Source organism: Lemur catta, chromosome 14 (genome assembly GCF_020740605.2).
Source record: "Lemur catta isolate mLemCat1 chromosome 14, mLemCat1.pri, whole genome shotgun sequence".
Classification (NCBI taxonomy): Eukaryota; Metazoa; Chordata; class Mammalia; order Primates; family Lemuridae; genus Lemur; species Lemur catta.
The window spans coordinates 40,356,984-40,375,469 of NC_059141.1; the positions used below are offsets into that span (position 1 = coordinate 40,356,984).

At 38.2% G+C, this 18,486-nt stretch overlaps 1 protein-coding gene and 1 long non-coding RNA gene across 6 annotated transcripts in view; one reads left to right on the top strand and one right to left on the bottom strand.

Moving 5' to 3' along the window:
* The window catches only part of LOC123650209, a 77,044-nt gene extending 66,368 nt beyond the window's left edge, over positions 1–10,676 (top strand). The window contains exon 3 of the long non-coding RNA XR_006739298.1: positions 10,462–10,676. This is a non-coding gene — a long non-coding RNA (uncharacterized LOC123650209). The remainder of the gene's footprint in view (positions 1–10,461) is intronic.
* ANK3 (ankyrin 3) overlaps positions 1–18,486 on the bottom strand; it is a 618,703-nt gene that overhangs the window by 23,239 nt on the left and 576,978 nt on the right. For 4 of the 5 annotated variants that reach the window (XM_045568777.1, XM_045568774.1, XM_045568773.1 and 1 more), the window contains 5 exons: positions 9,679–9,753; positions 6,117–6,248; positions 5,055–5,198; positions 1,978–2,286; positions 1,608–1,698 (listed from right to left, as the gene is read on the bottom strand). In XM_045568777.1, coding sequence (XP_045424733.1) covers positions 1,608–1,698; positions 1,978–2,286; positions 5,055–5,198; positions 6,117–6,248; positions 9,679–9,753 — 751 coding nt within the window. Of the gene's footprint in view, positions 1–1,607; positions 1,699–1,977; positions 2,287–5,054; positions 5,199–6,116; positions 6,249–9,678; positions 9,754–10,377; positions 18,184–18,486 lie in introns of all 5 variants that reach the window. The other variant, XM_045568776.1, reaches the window with a different exon arrangement.

The window sequence follows — 18,486 nt, forward strand, 5'->3', positions numbered from 1 at the left end:
TAGTGCAATGTTTTATACGTATAATATATATAACGTATGTATATATACTTTTAAGTCAGATTCTGATTATCTGAACACATTTATTTTAAAAAGACATCAGTAGCAGCTCCTATTCTGTATGAGTAAAGACAAACAATCCTATAACATACACCTTTATGACTTCTGTTTAATTTTCTACCCCCCAGTCCACATTGCTTGCCTGAGTTCTCCTACCCTACATATGCTTATACCAGGAGCAAAGTTACTGGCATTTTCCTGCTTCTATGACTCGTTAGTGTTTTTTTTCCTATATAATTCACTGGCAGAACCTATATTAAACAAGGAATTTCAGCCCGTTTAATAATCATGAACACCTTTTCCCACATCAAAGTCTATTTCCTGATATGCAACTATAAATTAGGTGACGATATCTGAACGTAGATATCAAAGTTAGTACTACTTGTGTTCTTTCAACAGTCTCTTTGGTAGGCCGTATACAGAAGTCATTGATGCCTCTACCTTCCAAAGGAGTTTTGTAAATTCCCTCTTAGGGAATTTTTATTGAGTAAGAAGCTGATCAATGATATGAAAATATTAAAAATATTAAATGTGGTTATGAAATATCAGTTCTTTTTCATCCAACCTAAATTTATCACTAGTTGCCACTGAAATAAAATGTACTTTAGTCTCTTATGTGTGGAAATAAAAATACTGAGAGATTACTTTTTGCATCAGTCATTTGGTAGGCATGACACATGCTTTCTTTTTTAATCTATAAACATCTTTGAGGAAGGCAGTAGTAGTCTTATTTCTAAAGATGATTAAAGTAATGTTCTTAGAAATTAATCCAAAGTCACAATACACATACCTAATGGTGGTGGGATTTGAACCAATGTCTCAGAGACTCTAGACTCTCACCATTCTAGGGCAGGGCCAATATAAAAATCAACCAGATTCATGATCAGGGAATTATGTTGGTTATAAACAAATGTCTATCATGGAAATATTATTTGGAGTAAAAAATTATATATTTCAAATTATGAAAAACATTCATATAGAAAAATATATATAAAATAAGTGTTTCCCCTAGTATAGGACAGATGACTTTTTTCTCTGCATTTTCTACAATTTTAAAAATTGTACACAGAAGAAAGGAAATCTACCAAAATGTTAATGATAGTTGTTGGCAGGTGATGGGGTTGTATTTATTTTTTTATCCGTATTTTAATAGTTTGTTTAATGAGCATATTTATGCTTACAGTTAAGAAACAATACAAATGTTTCTATAAGACTTGGACTTTTATTTATTTGAATGAACAATAATTACTATATGAAAAGAACAATGCAAGTAATAAACTACAAAAGAGTAGTCTTCTAAAGAAAAGACAACATATAAATCTTTGGCATGTATGTAAAATGTCTTGCATTTTACTTCAGGTTCCTGATAGTTTTGAAAATTATATTTAAATCCCTCTCCAGATTAACATAATGAACTGACCTTTAAAGCAGGTATTATCCTAAAACTAGAATGGTAATTTAGAAAGTGTCATTGCTAAAAAGCATATATTTAAAACAAAGTATTAACAGGTAACCTGTGTTTCACTTTCCTTTTTTTGAAACAGCCATACCTGTCATCCAGTCGGTCTAGTAACCCACCAGTTATTCTTCGAGCTTGAGCAGGGGACTCTAGGTTTCCGCTTGGTATCTCGTTCTGCCAACCTGTAATTGAAGACATTTCCAGTTCTGCTTGCTGAACACGTTTAAGAATAGCCTGTACTTTTCCTTCTGTCATCTCCTCAGACTCTACTCCTTCTTCAAGTTGAATATCATCAAATAGGGTTTTGAGTTTTTCTTCCGTCATCTCCTCATCAGGACCAGATTTTCCTTTCTCCTGCTGCTCAGAGCTTACTCCTACTTTTCTAGTCTGTTTCAAGGGCTCTGCAGGTTTAACATCTCTTGGGGCCCCAGCCAAACTTCCGAGGTATTGAGGATACTCACTCAGACATACATCCTCCAACTGGCTCTCATCTATATCCACTGCTTCAGCCATTTCTGTTAAAGGCACTGAGTCTTCCAGTTTGCTGTCTTCTAAGGAAGTATCTTCTGCAGTTACGACTGGAGGTCCGTCTGCTGAATGTTCTACGTTTCCCTGGGAAGGCACTAGCCCATCGCTCAGTCTACTGGGGGTTCTAAGGGGAGACTCTATGCTAGAGATATCACTAAAATAATCATCTTGCTGGAAAGGGGTGGGTGGTGTGTAGTGCAACCCTGTGGGGGTTTCCAGCTCCACTTGAAGGGAAGGATAACCTATGGAAGACAGTACATTTGGACTGACTGGAATGAATCAGAATACATCAAACAAAAACACATGGAATGACTAAAATTATATTAGGTATGAAAATGTATGATGAATTACAGAATAATGATAAATTTACTGGTTTAGTTCAATTAGATGTAATACAATGAAATAAAAAGCCTAGTGTAAACTACAGTAAAATAGAATATTAAGATATCGATTATTTCTATCAATTTTGGTAATTATAATACAATAATTTAAATATACAAACTAATTTAATCCAGTACAAAGTTAGTTGTCATTATATAAGATACACTTGTTCCTTGGCCAAATTTATTATCTTTCTATATTTAGCATGCAATAGTCATACTGTGGTGGACTGAATACAGCAAGCCACAAGAAACCAATTTTTGTAATTACCTATAACTTAAGAGCTATACAGACGAGCAGTGCAACCTGACTGTAATTCTTGTTCACATGAAATTTACAGCAAAGAAAAATGAATTTAATCTTTGGAAAGAAATGATTATTAGATTTTAGAGCAGTAACAGTGGGAAAAAGAATTACAAAGATGTTAGGAAAAAGATTTTAATTAAAAAGTAGACAAAGTAGAAAAGACTCCATGTAAAGTTTTTGGGTGTCATAATGGGACAGAGATGAAAGGGTTGTGGTATACATGGAGGTCTTGGTGAAGTTTGGTGATGGGGTCCACTCAGAGCCACGAATCCAAGAGAAAAAAGAAATGATACACAACAGAAATAGTAGGAAAACCACTTGCAAAGAGCACTCTGAATATTCACAACAATGCTATGAAACACGGAGTTTATTATGCAGCCTACACAAAAGGGAAGGAGGGAGCTAATCCCTTGTTTTGAACATTGCTGTGTGGACTATGGAAGTATTTTTCTGCTTTAGCAGAGAGAAAAGTCAATAATAGTCTGGTCATGGTGAGGAAAGGAAGTTTCACAGAAGTTCAGCAAAGAGGAGAGACGGGAAAAAAAGGCAACGAAGCACATTTTCTTAATTACTGCTCTATAAAATAAAACCCTAATTTTTCCATCTGTCTGAGGTCAATATAAACTTAGCTGTTGCTGTAAATTCAAATTGCTATAGGTAAGTAGAAATTTTTCAGTTATGGTCACCTATAAATCAGAATCTTGTTGAAAAGTCAGCTAAGATTAGCTGAGGTTTATAACCTGCATAAGTGAAATTTACTTCATACATACATTCCTAAAGTTCCCTAAGAAATTTTTAAACAAGGAATATAAAATACTAAGACACAGCAACAAAAAGCCCTTGTGAACTTATTTCAATGGCATTCTGATTTTAAAATGTTCAGATTAAATGACGCTTTCAAGGCCATTGACTACTTCCGTTGTGTTCTAATGATCTTTTTTATTAGAGTAATTTTTAAAAATTTTTAAATATTTAAGAAAACATTTAAAATTTTTTTTTTTAATTTCAGAATATTTACAGGGGTACAAATGTTTTGGTTATATGGATTGCTTCTGTACTGCTTGAGTCAAAGTTATAAGTGTGCCCATCACCCAGATAGTGTACATTGTACCTGTTAGGTATTATTAAAAATATTACTTATTTTTCCCAATAATATTAAAAGGATCTATATTTATCTAGTACAAAAAGAGTTTGGTTACCAATATATGGCCTCACATATAAGACAAAGCCTTGAAGAGACTTTGAAGTCTCTTCAAAGTCTTGAACCTTTTTCTAAAGTTCTATGGTATTTGTAAACTTAGTAAGGAACCACTTTTTACTTTATTATCCATTGTGTTTACATTATGAGGATAACAGGTATGTTTTAAATTTTCTGTTGACTGTAACTTTAATAAGCAGAAATTTTCTAAGAATTTGAGATCTTTTTCCATATAACATATGCTGAATTAGAAGTTAATGATTATCTAACTTTGCTAGTTTAAAAATGGAACAGTAGAAAAATATCCCTGGCTCTTCTTCCTGCCTCCACACCATCATCGAATTTTCTGCTCAGAATTCACGCAGGAATAAATTTCCATGTGTGAAGGTAAGACAGGACTATCTTGAAAACATAGTAAGACATTTATTGTGCTTTTCTTAATACTTTGAAAAAAGCACCAATTTACATAAAAAGTGACTTTATATAAATTAAGCTAATCTGAAAGAGGAATTATGTTATTAGTTATATTTATGCTCATTGAATTAGATATTATGCTGCCTTTTATAAATAATAGATTAAGGAGAGTTCTTCCAGAAGATAAATGGCAGCATATGAAGTTAAAATAATGCTAAATAACTAAAACACTTGAGAGATACGTTAGACTTTTTCAGTGCATGCTTTAATACTTGGTCCTAGAATAGTAATTTGCCATTTTACCTTGACTCAGTACCTTGCTTATTTGGTAAAAATGGCTCAAAATTATATGAATAAGAGAGATCACTAGTTTTTTTGGGTTAATACAAAAATTAAAAATGACAAAAGCAAGTATTCTCTAGATGTTAAACTATCTTCCACTTGGACATATTAAATATTAGAAATAGCAACTCATTCAGATAACTTATGCTTTCATATTTCATTATTTGTATTGTATATAACAGGCATTTTACCAAGTTTGCTCTGGTATCAGAGTGTTTATTTGCAGACTCTGGCAGAGAACATGCTGTAAAAATGAGAAATTAAGTCAAGCAAATCACAATTTAGTTGGTTTTAAGTGACTGCCTTGTCTGACCATACTTTCAAATTTTATCAAATGATTAAATAAATATGAACACTAAATTCAATTACCATCAACAGGGTCATGGAAAACATTGTTCTCATCTGCAAAACTTCTGGTGCCTGAAATATTTCCATAATCAAATATTGGTCCTTCTAGCAGAGTCACTATATCTATTCGATTAATTTTTGTCAAGACCGACGTTAAGGCATCAGCTGAAAAGAAGAAAAAGAGGTTGAAAACCCAATTAAATTGTTTTCTTCCAGCCAGCACAATATCTACACAAAGCCATTGCTTTTGCCACCCTCCTGACATTTTAGCTCCTTCTTACTGCCTCTCTCTGCAATATCGCTATCCAGAGGGCTCAGAACACTTGCTGCTACAGAGAAGATGTTATGGTTTTAAGAATCACTTTGTGAAGCTGTGTGGACAACAGCCCTCGTTCCAGTGTAACAGCAGATGGGCCTTAAAATAGCTAGATTCCTTTTAGTTATAAAGGGATCTAATAAAACTAGTTCCTTTCCTTTTAGAATGTCAAAATAGGCCACCCTCTTATTTGATGCTGAGCATTTTAATGACTTGCTAAGGTCAGGCTGACCCAGGCAAACCCACAATAACTTATTCCACATTATCGTGGGTTGGCACTTGCTGAAGTATAGCACCACTCCCATCCTCCAGCCAACAAAACCAAGCCAAGCCCAACAATATCAGAGAATTTTCTGCCACCAAAGACCAAGCTGAATAAAACCATTTGCTTCCCTAATCCTGTCTTCCCCTCTACAAATCCACCTCCAGCCATGGCAGTAACTTCAGTGTTTCTGATGACTGTCCCATGATCTAACAACTAGAATTATTTTTTCACTTTTCATGGTCACGGAGAGAACGATGGACAAAATGCAAAAATTTCCCTGCTACATACTTTCCAAAAAGTTTCCTAAGAGCAGAAGTTTAGACTATTAACACTAAAATAAATAAATATAACTTCAAAAGACTTGCTTTTACTTCAGTCACTGATTTTTCTACATTATTTGAAAAATTACAGAAAATTTAGAATATTTGAATGAACAGTAGGCTTATCTAAAATATTACACATTTGCAGTTATAAAAGTTAAGATAATATAATTTTAGCATACTTGTAGCATTCTTTCCGTCTCTGGTAACCCATTTTTTTAATAACATGAAGCTTTGAGAAATTAAAGAATTTGGATTTTCCACACGTATTTGATTGATTTCATCCACTGAAAAATTCAGTTCCCTTGCCAGTTCTGTAGAAAAGAAAAAAAGAGTTACTAAGATTGCATATTCTACTTTTATCACATATTTCATAAAAGTAATGCTCACTGCCACCAAAAAAAGCAATAATTTTGTAGTAAAGCTCAAGTATAGCCTTGGGCATTTATCTTTATATACTTGATTTCACAGGAAAGTAGTGATCATACTCAGTCTGTGACTTAGGTAGTTACAATCAGATTCCCTTTAGAGATAACTTTTTAAAGATTTTTGGTCTTTACAAAGAGGATGTTGCTTGATTCTTTTAATTTAGCCAAATTCTCTAAAATTTGAGCAAACTGTGTACAAGATAGGTAAGGGGTTATAATTTCTGTATATGGCACAAGAGATGTTGATAGTTTGCCCTAAGCAATCCTTACGAAATACACCTTTTACTCATATACTATTTCACTCTATGTGCCTTCAAGTTTCATGAACTCAGAGGTTATATGATGACTCCAGGCCAGATCATCATATGATATATAGCCACTTGTATAAAAAATAAAAAGGAGACAGCTTTCTGTACATTTACATGTATATACCCAAACACTCAATCTTCTAAATGCAGAATGTCTTTGCAAAGATACATATGATCTGAGTATTGTGGCTGCCTTGGGAGAGGGAATCTTAGGAGACTATTTATTGTATATTTTCTTGTGCATTAAAAAAAATTTATCAGGTACGTATTATACTGTAATGATTATAAAAAGTAAGAAATGGGAAAAAAAATGTTCCCATGGAAAAGGAATTGGTCAAGATTCTATCTCCCGTAACAAATATTTCTAGCAATTGGGCAAAATGCATTCAAAGGCTCAAAAAAATCCAGATCTTTTGACCAAGTGATTTTTTTTTTTTGGAAATCTATCCTGATGATACATAAGGGTGTACACAAGGTTTTATATACGTGAATGTTAACTGCAGACTTATATTACTGAAAAATTGAAAACAATTCACATGGTGAACAAAAGAATTACACTGGCTTGCAAACTCTTTATCCTGCCCTACAGTTAGAAATACATTATGTAACATAGTGTTTATATAAATAAAAGTAAATCTTTATGGAGCAAAATTTAGCCTTAATACATATAATACACAGACATTTTCTTTTATATTCCATTTAAGAACAAAAGCAAAGCATGAATTGATTTCATGGCTCATTAGTGCATTGTGAACCACAGTTAGACAAATACCATCGTGAGATACATCTACTGGGTATGCTTTTTATCCATTAAAGTCAAGATCAGAGAATATTTAATTTTGCAGAAATCTCTGTAGTTACAGATAAAAAAGCAGATTACATTGTATGTATAACATTGTAAAAGGCTTTTTCTAAAACATCAAAGCACATTAAGATTTTAATAGTGGTTTTGAGGGGCAGATTTAAATTTTGTTCTCTTAAATGCCTAAATTTCCTAATAATCTTCATTTAGATATAGTAATTCTAATTGGAGAAGATAATCATTTTTTAAGTTCTTCATCTCTCTGTGTTTTAAGAGACAGTACTCTTACTGCTCAACAAGCCCTTATCACCAAACTGTATCCATTGTCTGCAGACTCAATGAACAGCAAAGACACAGATACCCTAACTACCCTGATTCGATATAAATGTATCAAATTATCACACGTACCCCAAAATATGTACATCTAATATATGTTAATAAAAAAAATGTTTTCTAAAAAGAATTTTTGTCTGGCTATTCTTATGCCCTATCTTTTCCAAAAATGTACTCTGGCAAACTAAGGACTGTATTTACTTAAGGAAAATAGTCTCATAGTTTTCAGCATATAATACTGCAAAATCAACACTTGTTCCAGTATATTTTCAGATTATAATGTCTAATGGTAAAATATAAATATTTTTAATTTGCCGTTAGCAAATATTTATATACAACAAATTACCATTAACTCTTAACCACCTGCAAAGGATTACTCAGATCATCTGTATTTTCAGGCTCCACTTGGCTCCTGGGGCATTAGCGTGTACCTGAGAGCAGGGACTGGAGGGAGGGAGAGGAGAGTTTGATATGGGCTGGTGGGGGTGAGCAGGGGGCTGAGGGCATTTACTGGAAAAAATTTAGATGAACTTGTTTCTCACTATCCGGTTTCACTTTCTCCCTTTTAATGACAGATAATTGTACTGAATACATGTTGTTGATGGTATGCAAAATGACTTTAGATATGACAATGAACATTTATTATTTTAACTATTATGTTTTTTGGCTGTGCATTAAAAATTACACTCAACCTATAAAACTTAACATTTTTCAAAACATGTGAGGTGGGATTTTGGGGGCTCTGTTAAGATCAAAATCATAAAGCAGAATTGTCCAGTTGACACACAGAACCTTGTCTTCATCTTTAGTGAAGCGACATCAAGCCAAATATTCCTTTTCTATGCGCTGATTATAAACAGTTCCACTCATTTCACAGAATTAGACTGCTTTTGTAAATGGAATACATTTATTTACTTATATCCTATTTTTGGATTTTTAATTCAAAATTTAAACTTACTGTCATTCCTTTGTTTTGTTTATATATTAACAGATATTGCAAAAAATCCTTGTTTCCCATTATCAAAGTAATATAAGGTTTTCATTATAAATAAATCTTTGAGCATAGAAGTGAGTCCACATAAAGAAATGCATCAGGTAAATATGCATTCAGATTGTATATGTATCAGAGAAATTGTAAAGATGACTTATTTGTGAAGCCTAGGCATGAGTTAATTGAACTGCTGATTGCTCTGAGAACATTAACCACGTTAAACAATTTGGAGTATTTAAAAGTCATAGGCCTTTGCTCTGTTTTCCTTTATGCTACAAAATAAATTTGCTATTAGGTAAAAAAAAAAAAAAAAGGTTATTCTGTATTATAAGAAATGGCATTTTGAAGAAAATACTTAAATTTAAGGTAAAGTAAAATGGAAATTTCTATTCCTTGCTAGCACTTTGGGAGGCTGAGGTGGGAGGATCACTTCAGGCCAGGAGTTAGAGACCAGCCTGGGCAACAAAATGAGCCCCTATCTGTAAAAAAAAAACAAACAAAAAATTAGCTGGGCATGGTGGTGCACACCTGTCGTCCCAGCTACTGAGGAGGCTGAGAGGGGAGGATTGCTTGGGCCCAGGAATTTGAGGTTTTAGTGAACTATGATGATGCCACTGTACCCTACTGGGCAACAGAGCGAGATCCCGTCTCAAAAAATAAACAAATAAATAAATTTCTATTCCTTAGTGTAAATGCATAGAAAAAGCTTTGGAAAAACACAGTATACAAGGTACTGTCAGTAATTATCTCTGGGTAGAGAGAATTATGGATGATAAAAATTTTTTTACTTGTCTCTATTTTTTAAAGTACATGTACTGAACTGCTTGTGTGAGTAAGACAAAGAAGTGACAAAACTGTTTCATTCAGAGAATACACACTTACCTGTCCAACTAAGTCCCAGGTGATCGGCTACTATTGCCATCCTGATATCTGTCCGTTCACATGGACTCTGTGGACCTACGATTTACAATTTCTTAATTAAAATAATCATCAAGAAAAATACAATACTGGAAAATTGCTTTTAGCAGTACGCAGATTTTACAGAGACTAATGCTAACACCGTACACTTAAATGTGTCCTAATCACCTACATGAACACTTCTTTTCACATGGCTCACTTGTTTTCAACCTGCATCAGGCCAAATGTCAGACTACAATGGATGCTCAATGTAATGAGATTGAACATGCTGACGAGCTAGCTACTTTATAACAGTTACAGAAGTGTCGTGTCGGTGAAAACACCATGATGGGATTTCAACATCGGTGCTTTTAACTTTGACAGAACCATATCCATTAGCACATTAAGAAAAAAAAGTTTTTTATCTTGAATGACACCAATATCTTCAGCATGCTTCCCTAGCTGTCTACATTGTAATTTGATTGAAAGGAAGAAAGAAGAGTATATATAAGACAGCACATACACATGACAATGACAGAATGAGAAACTACGGTTAAGTCACTTCACAGGCAATCACAACAGTTCATGCACTAGGGTCTACGAGTTGGAAAGTGTTTACAAACTATGCTCGTTCTCCAGGATGTGAGCAGAGTGCTCGAGAGACCTGACTGCCTTCATTCTCACCAGTCCTCCTACTGCTCCTTTTCTCACTGCCGGCCTTTTCACTCTTTGATTTTAAAGGTGCTGCCTCTGTTTTCTTATCTCTAGCAGACTTCGTTGTAACTGAAGGCTGGCCACCCCGGGAAGTCTCGGACAACGACGTGTTTCTCGAGGTACTTTCTTCCTCATCGGACAACTCGCACTGCATCTTTTTGTCTTCTTCAGAGAGGCGGTCCACAAGCTTTAAGGTCTCACCACTAATTCCCTTAAAATATTCAATGGAATGTTTACATACTTCCTTGAGCTGACTTTTCCTAACTTTAACTGTGCTGGTGGTGGTGGTGGTGGCAGGGGTGGTGGTGGCAGTGGTCGTGGTGACACAGGTGGGTCTTACCTTTACTGGCAACTTGGATGGAAGCTGTTTGGCCTTGCCTTTCTCGGGCTGCCCTGGCTTTTGTGTGGCGCATGCTTTTCTAACTGAAACTGTGTTTTCCTTGTGTGTGTTTTTCACGGGAATTCTGGACTTTACATCTGCACATGAAGAAGTAAGGGTTTTGGTTTTCTCGGATTGACTAACCTGCTTCATTTTACTTGCTTTAATGTTTGGCGTAGGGTTTGGTGAGAAGGTATCTTTTGGTGAAGTGGCCTTTATGGGAAGTTTGGATTTTTGCCTAATCCCTACTGATTCCTTTGTCTTTTGCTGCTCTCCAAGAACTTTCTGCTTATCTCTTACACAGTGTCCTTGTAGTACCCCTGTCTTTTTTCCTGACGAGCCTTTCACTGGATTAGCTTTCTCTGTGGTACAAGTGGGTGCAGAATGTTCTGTCAGAACTACATTACTTGTAATGTTATCTGTCTGCATAGTGGAGGAATCCAAATTGTTGTTGTTATTAAAGTTATCTTTTTGAAAATCATGTTTTTCTTGGGGCCTAATGCCCGTCTGGCTATCGGCTGTATTTGAAATCATTGTTATAGTTTCATTTTCTAATCCCTGACCACTGGTCATCACAGCTTCTATCTTATCTGTCATTTCTCCAGGGCCTTCTTTCTTCATGGTCATGGTGGATGCAGAGATTCCCATTTTTATAGGCGTGCGCAACTTGGGGTCAACTTTAGAGGTGTTAGTGGCTGCTGCTGCTTTCTCCAGGGAGCCACTACTGGATGTGCCTTCCTGACACTCTCCGCTGGTCGGGGTGCTGGGGTTAGGATCCACGGGAGGTGCCTCTACATTTCTCTCTAGATTGGTTTCTACAGTGGTGTCCCCTGACTGTGGCTGTGGGGTGGCAGTGACCATACTTTTATCCCCTTCCCCCTGGTCCCCTGACTTCCCTTCAGAAGTATGCTCACCAATCTGGAAAAATTGGAGCCTCTCTTCAACAAAATCCCTCTTGCTCATGTCAATTGCACCACTGCGAGTCATCTCAAACATTTTTCCTTCATGAAATGGGAAGGGGTTAGGCTCACTAGTTGGGGTACTTTCATCAGTTGGCGTTCTGGCTGGCGTTGTGTCAGGGGTTGTTGCTGGAGAGCGGTCATCCACCGCCAGACCAAATGGCTTAGTCTCATCTTCCCGTGATTTACCGTCAAAAACGTCATCATCCCCTCGGTTATTAGACCAAGGGTCAAAATCTAGACCTTTGGTGGCTACCGTTTTAAAAGGAGTAGCAAATTCTTCATCTACTTTGTAACTGAAGTAAGTATCAGGAAACACTGATCTGTCGGGATGTCTGCCTTCTAGGGTGAAAAACTGGGCCCCTGACTTCTGATCAGTCTTATCAGGAGTCTTTTCAGATGAAGAACTTCTGGAGGGTGGCTTATCTTCATCTGGTCCCACCTTCCCCTCCTCCTCGATAACTTCAAGTTTACTTTGGCTGAAAGAGCGATCAGCTGGCTTCAGAATGCCCTCTGTGTTCCAGACATCTTTCTTGATTTCTATGGTTTGACTTGGGAGTTTAGAATCGCTCTCTGTCAAACCATCGTCTTCATCTTGGAGGTCATAGCCATCCAGAGAGTCGATCTCTGTGGCGTCTGTATCATGAGAAAACTCTGCTGTGGTCGCAATGGAACACTCTGTGATGGACTGGTCATTGTTCCCATTCTGGGCACTTTCATTCTGAGGTGAATCGAGGCCGAGGCCAAATTCATTATCCTTTCCAGATCCGTTACTTTCCAATTCTTTCTGGGCGGAAGCCTTTTCAGCAGAAGCTTTGGATTTTGTCATTTCTTTTTGCTCCTCTTCTACTTCTTTTAATTTGAAGGTGTATTTTTTAACTGGGACTGGTTGATAAATAGATTCGTCATCGCTTGAATCGCTGACGTCTGCCCCGGGAGGAACTGGTGAAGGTGGCTGAACTCTGATGACTGGTTCAGCCAGTTGGTATCTGTCATGCTCATCTTGCAGACTGACTTCAATCAGGTCAACCTCTTTTTCATGGAGATAATGATGCTTCTTATCTGCCTCAATCTGGTCTGCATCCAGCGGTGGAGGAGGGGGGAATTCAATATAGGCAACTCTGTTACTTTTAGGTCTTTGGGTAAAGTCCTTGCTCACATCTTTAGGCATTTCCCGCTCAACTGTTGTTTCCTCCACTGTAGTCTGCTTTAGGGAGGTCGACTTGGCCTGCTCTTCCTCCTCTGATTCCTCAGAAACCTCAGGAATTGGGCTGGGCTTGCCTGGGATATAAGCTATGAGCGAGTCTGGTGTCTTAGACGTAAATTCATAACTCACTTCCTCTGAACTGGGTGTTTCTGGGGTTAAAGGGCTTTTCCCAGAGCTATCTAAGAAGGATACTTGCTCTAGAGTATCATCTTCTGGACTACCTTGGGGAGAAGGAGGTTGCTTTTGCTGTCTAGTTGTATAAAAGGTCCCCCTGGTTTCTTGTACTGTCTTACATTCCTGACTTATGATTTTTTTTACACTTCCTTGTTGTATCTCCTTTTCATATTGCTTCCCCACTTGTACAAAACTGACATACACAGGTAAAGTTTTTATCTCTTTCCCACCCTCTGTCTGGGCTAGTGGTGCAAGTTTTTCCAATCCATCAATGGGACTGTGGTCGAATACATCACTAGAGGGAGATTCCTTTCCTGGGCTAAACTCTAAAGAATCAGGAGATTTCGTGGGGGAGGTTTCAGTTTCATCAAGAGGTGGGCATAAACCTACATAACTCTGATGTTTGGAAACTTTGCTGATTTCTGAATAGGTAACTTTTTCATCTTCTATAGAATTAAAGTGCTGTGTCTCAACTGTCTCTTTACTCATACTTGACTGGGGCAATTTTTGTGATAGTTCGTGTTTTGGAAATGCCGACTGCTCACAAAAACCATCAGGAATGTTAGAAGACAGCATTCTCCTCTCGTCAGCGACTCTGACTGGCATGTGTGACACTGCTGAGCTCTCACTTCTCCTGGAAAGTTGATTGAGAGAGCCACCTGGATGTTCCCCTTCTTTCACAACATATTCCCTATATAAGACTTTTTTGGAGGGAGATTTTACAGTCATTTCCTTAATTTCTGAGAGAGAGCCATTTGTTAACAATTTGTGTTCTCTCTCAGTCACAGACATAAATTCACTTTTTTGATCAACACTTTTACTCTCAGGGTGACCAATGTGATTCTCTCTTACATCATGAACAAGCACATGCGAAAGTTTTTCTTTCTGAGACTTATTGTTAGTGGCTCCAGAACTTTCCCATGTTCTAAAGACCTTTTTGTCCCACGGTCCCTTAGTTGCTAAATCTGAGGTTACATGACATGCCAAGTCTTTAGCCTGTTGCTCAGAAAAAGAGTCAGGCATTGCTTTACTTGACATTTCAGTTCTCTGTTTTTTCACATCATCGGAGCCAGTATCATTTACAACAATTTCGTTGCTTTGGGCATGCTCATCTTTAGCTTTTAATACCATAAAATCTTTTTGCACAGATATACTTTCATCTGAGAGGTCTATGGCCTTCTGCTGTTTTTCTCTAGCAAAAACTTGGTAGACAGGTAGCTTGCTCTCCTGTATTTTTTTAACTGGGATTCTGGATTGGCCATCTGACCTTTTGTCTTCTTGAGACATGTCCTTACTTTTTGCATGGGTGCCTTGTTCAAATTTTAATCTAATGGAACTGAGTTTAGATTGTTTGAGCTGAAATCCAGACTGAGGCCCGTCTGGTGCTTTGCTCTGTGAGATACTTCCTTTGGCTTCCACTGCGGACTCGCTGTCCTCGGTCTGTTGGGAAAGAGCCCTCTTCTCCGGGCTGCTGGGCAGACTGGACGCTTTCCTTTCCTCGGCCGCGGGGAGGCCCTGTCCGTCGTGGCCATGCTGCCTTGCCTTAACCCATTCGTCACTGGACTCCAGCAGTTCTGTTAGCAGGACTTTCTCAGGGCTGCTACTGGTAGAGCTTTGAGAAGAGTATTCTTTGCCATTTTTAGGGCGTGCCTTCTTCTCTGGGGACTGCAGTTCATCATTTAGCTTTTCGGTTTTGTCACGAAAAAACTGTGACACTTCAGTCAGTTTTTCTTCAGCCTCCTTCACGGTCCTGTCCACCCTATCTTCATATATCAACTTCTCTCTACCTCTGTCTAATCTGTCCTCAGTAAAGCGCATCCACATGGCATGTTTTGGACTACTAACATCGCCAGAATAGTGCAACACTGTCACTTTATCAAAATGCTCATCTTTAGACACTTTACCTACACCATTTTCAGACACATCTTTATAGATTTTGGAGAGAATTTCTTTTTTGGGGGCAGTGGCTACTTTTTCTCTGGGCCGCTTATCAGACCCCTGTAACTCTGAGCTAGGGGGTCCTGCATGGTCTGTAACCGATTCCTCAGTATCAGAATGAGATACATCTAGCTTTTCTGACAGAAGCATTTTCTCAGCAAACCTGTAAGACTCCCCTCTTAGTTCTGACAACTCATCGTCATGGTATTCTATTGAGTGTTGACTCAAAAGCTTCAATGTTTTATAAGAGTCATCAGATATGAGTTGAGCAGAACTAGGGCGGCTATCTTCTTCTTGGGACACAGGAGTGTTTACTCTGGAAGACTCCAGATAAGAAGGCAATGACTCTTCGGCAGTAAGTTCTTCTTCTTCTTGCTGACCCTGTTCCTCTGAACAAGGAAAAGCATCGTGTTTTTCTGGCAGAAAATCTTTTAGGTTAATATCTCCCCGGGATAAGTCTTTCTGATATACATACATTTCTTTTTCTGGATGCTTTTTGGTCTCTCTAATAATGACTTCAGTGGGCTCAGCTTGGTTACCTTTTTCGATGTGGACTTCTATTATACGCTCCAGTTTGGGTTTCATTTGGTTGTCCTTCTCTGCATGCTGGGCTGAGGTTTCAGCAGCAGACTTGTGAGCATCTGGCGACACTGCCGACTTATGTTCAAACAGACCTGCCAGTTCTTTGGAAGGGTCCCGCCCGGACTGAAAGGCCTTCATGATGTCGTGGACTGACATGGTTTCTTCAATTCTTTCAGAGGCACCTTCACTGCCTGGTGGAGAATGATAAACCATTCTGGTGGTTGTGGTTATGTGAGTCTCTTCTTTAACGCGCATGCCTTTGCTCAAAACCCGACTGTGGTCATCTTCTTCACTACTGGCTTTCATTTGAAACGCTTTCACTTTTTCTTTAATACTAGAGGTGGTGGGCTTTGGTTCCAATTCCATAAATGTTGGCGAAGGTTTGGGTGACACGGGTTCCTCTGGTTGGGACTGGGGAGCATCCCCTGCTGAGGGCTCGTAGCTCCTGATCACATGCACCACTTCAGTTCTCGTTTCTGTGATGACGGGAGGGATGGGGACTTCGTGAAAAAGTGGTTTGGGACCAGTGCTTTCAGCGCTCTGTGGGGCTGAAGGTGTTTTTTCACTTCTTGTTTCAAAGCCACTGTCAGACAAGGGACTTTTATCTTGGTCGTGTTGAGAAAAGTCATCTGGAGACTCTAAAATAGTATCTGTTCCAAAAAAGGAATCAGCCATTTTGCACAATTCTTTCTCAGAGGTGGAAGGCCTCATGGAGGCTGGAGGCATTTTGAGTTTGTGTTCCTGCAAAGCAATTGCTGGCTTCAAAATTCTTTTCTGTCTCTCCTCACCATCCTTCTTTGCATCCTCAAACTTGTATTTTAAGTTTGTCAGTGAACTACTCCCAATATCATTCGTCAGGTAGTCAATAACTTTAGTCAAGTTATAATCCTTTTCAGAGGCGGCTTTTGCTTTTACTTGCACTCTTTCTGGCAGAGATGGAGAATGGCTCATGGCAGCTTGTTGTCTGGCTTCTCGTATTTCTTCTGAACTGAATTCTATCCAATCATCTTCAGGAGAGTGTCCTTTGTCACTCTTTGGTGATTTAGGTGATCCTTTGTTATCTACGCACACATCCTTTTTAAGGATTTCACTAACTTTCACTAAGTCTTCCTTTACTTTCTCAACAATTTTGAAAGGTTCTTCGTCGTCAATTCTCCCTTCTTTTGGGAGTTCGGGTTGGAATGGCTTCTCCTCAGGCACGTCTGTCTGCAGTATTGCAGTCATCCGCATTAGGTCCTCTTTCATTTCAGCCACGTCTTTTAATATCTCCTGACTGGAAGATAAAGAAGAGGGTGTAGACAACTTAAGGGCAGAGGGTGCAAGGAACAAAGATGATTTAACTGGAGATGAAGTTCGAGTGAAATGAGGCTGAGGACGTGTCTCCGTAGTCAATGTTTTAATGGGTGACAGCAAGGCTGCTGCTGATTTTGTAAGTGAATTAGAGTCTGGAAGTTTCTTTAATGCTGGTTCTGGCAAAACATTGACTACAGAGTATACTGGCACTGTTATTATTGATGAAGTTACAGATGAGGTAGTTGCAGATATTGACGACCCGAGGGATGTATAGAGTGCACTTGCGGAAGGAGGAGTTCTTAGGGACTGAAAAGCTGATGGTGCTGCAGAAACGTATGACCTGAGTGGGGAAAATGGCATGGCTGTCGTGGTAGAAAACACTTTCTCAACTGTGTCAGTGGCTGCACTGACCACAGAGCTCACAGAGTTTGTAGCTGTTGAAATTTTGTCCTGTAATGTGGCAGTGGCTTTGCATCCGTTAATTAAAGTTGAAGATGATGGATATTTCAGAGGGGAAATAGATCCATTGACTAATGCTACCTCTGCATGTCCAGGCATCTGTTTCACGGGTGATGAGAGGGAAGATGCCATCGTAGCTTTAGCTGATGAAATGACATCAACAGCTGATTTAGCTGGAGACACCACTGACTTTAAAGGTGAAGATATTAGCGGTGCCGCTGATGTAATAATGGACTTAAATGGCAAACTTGAGGAATACATATTAATGTTTGATTTGGGAGAAGCAGGGGGTGTCATAGTAATTGATGACCTCTCCAAGAGAGACCCCGCTGTAGTCACTGGAGAGGTTCGTGAGGAAAATGTAGAACTGGATGCCAGCCCTTTTAAGGGCATAGCATCCGTGACAGCGGGAGCTCTAGCCAGGGTACCAGAGGAAACTTGGATATTATATGGAGATTGTGACACCACAGTTTTTATTGGCGAAGAAATTGTCCGGAAAGATCTAATTGGAGATGCCACGTCACTAATGGATTTTACTGAAGACGTAGTTGACGCGCCTAACGTGGATTTGATTGGAGAAGGAGTCGAAACAGACCATATTGATTTTAATGGAGAAGCTGATGGCGTATTAGAGGAAGAACTTGATAAGGAAGTGAAGCCTGACTTGGCTGGCCCGGGCACTGTAATCGGAGCTGTTGTCCAGGACTGGTATGGTCTTGTAGAAAAGAATGGCTTGTATGAGTAAGTGGTAGGGAGGGATCTTGTTGCTCCTGCACTCCGTTCAACTGTTTCTTAAATTTTAAAATGAAATCAAACACAAAAATCAACAAAAATGGTTGAGAAACAGAGAGACCAGAGAAAAAAATTGGTCAGTAAACTTTGAAATATTACAAAAGCAAGTACAATTGTTTGCATGATTTAGAATGGAAGAGGCAAAAGGAACGACTAAGTAAAAGAGGAAAAATAAATTTCTATGCACAGAACTAATCCAAAACTAAAAAATAAAAAAAAACTAAATAAAAAACAGAGCAATGTGAAATGAAAGACAGGAAAAGCACATCGCAACCAAACGGGCCAACAATGAAAAA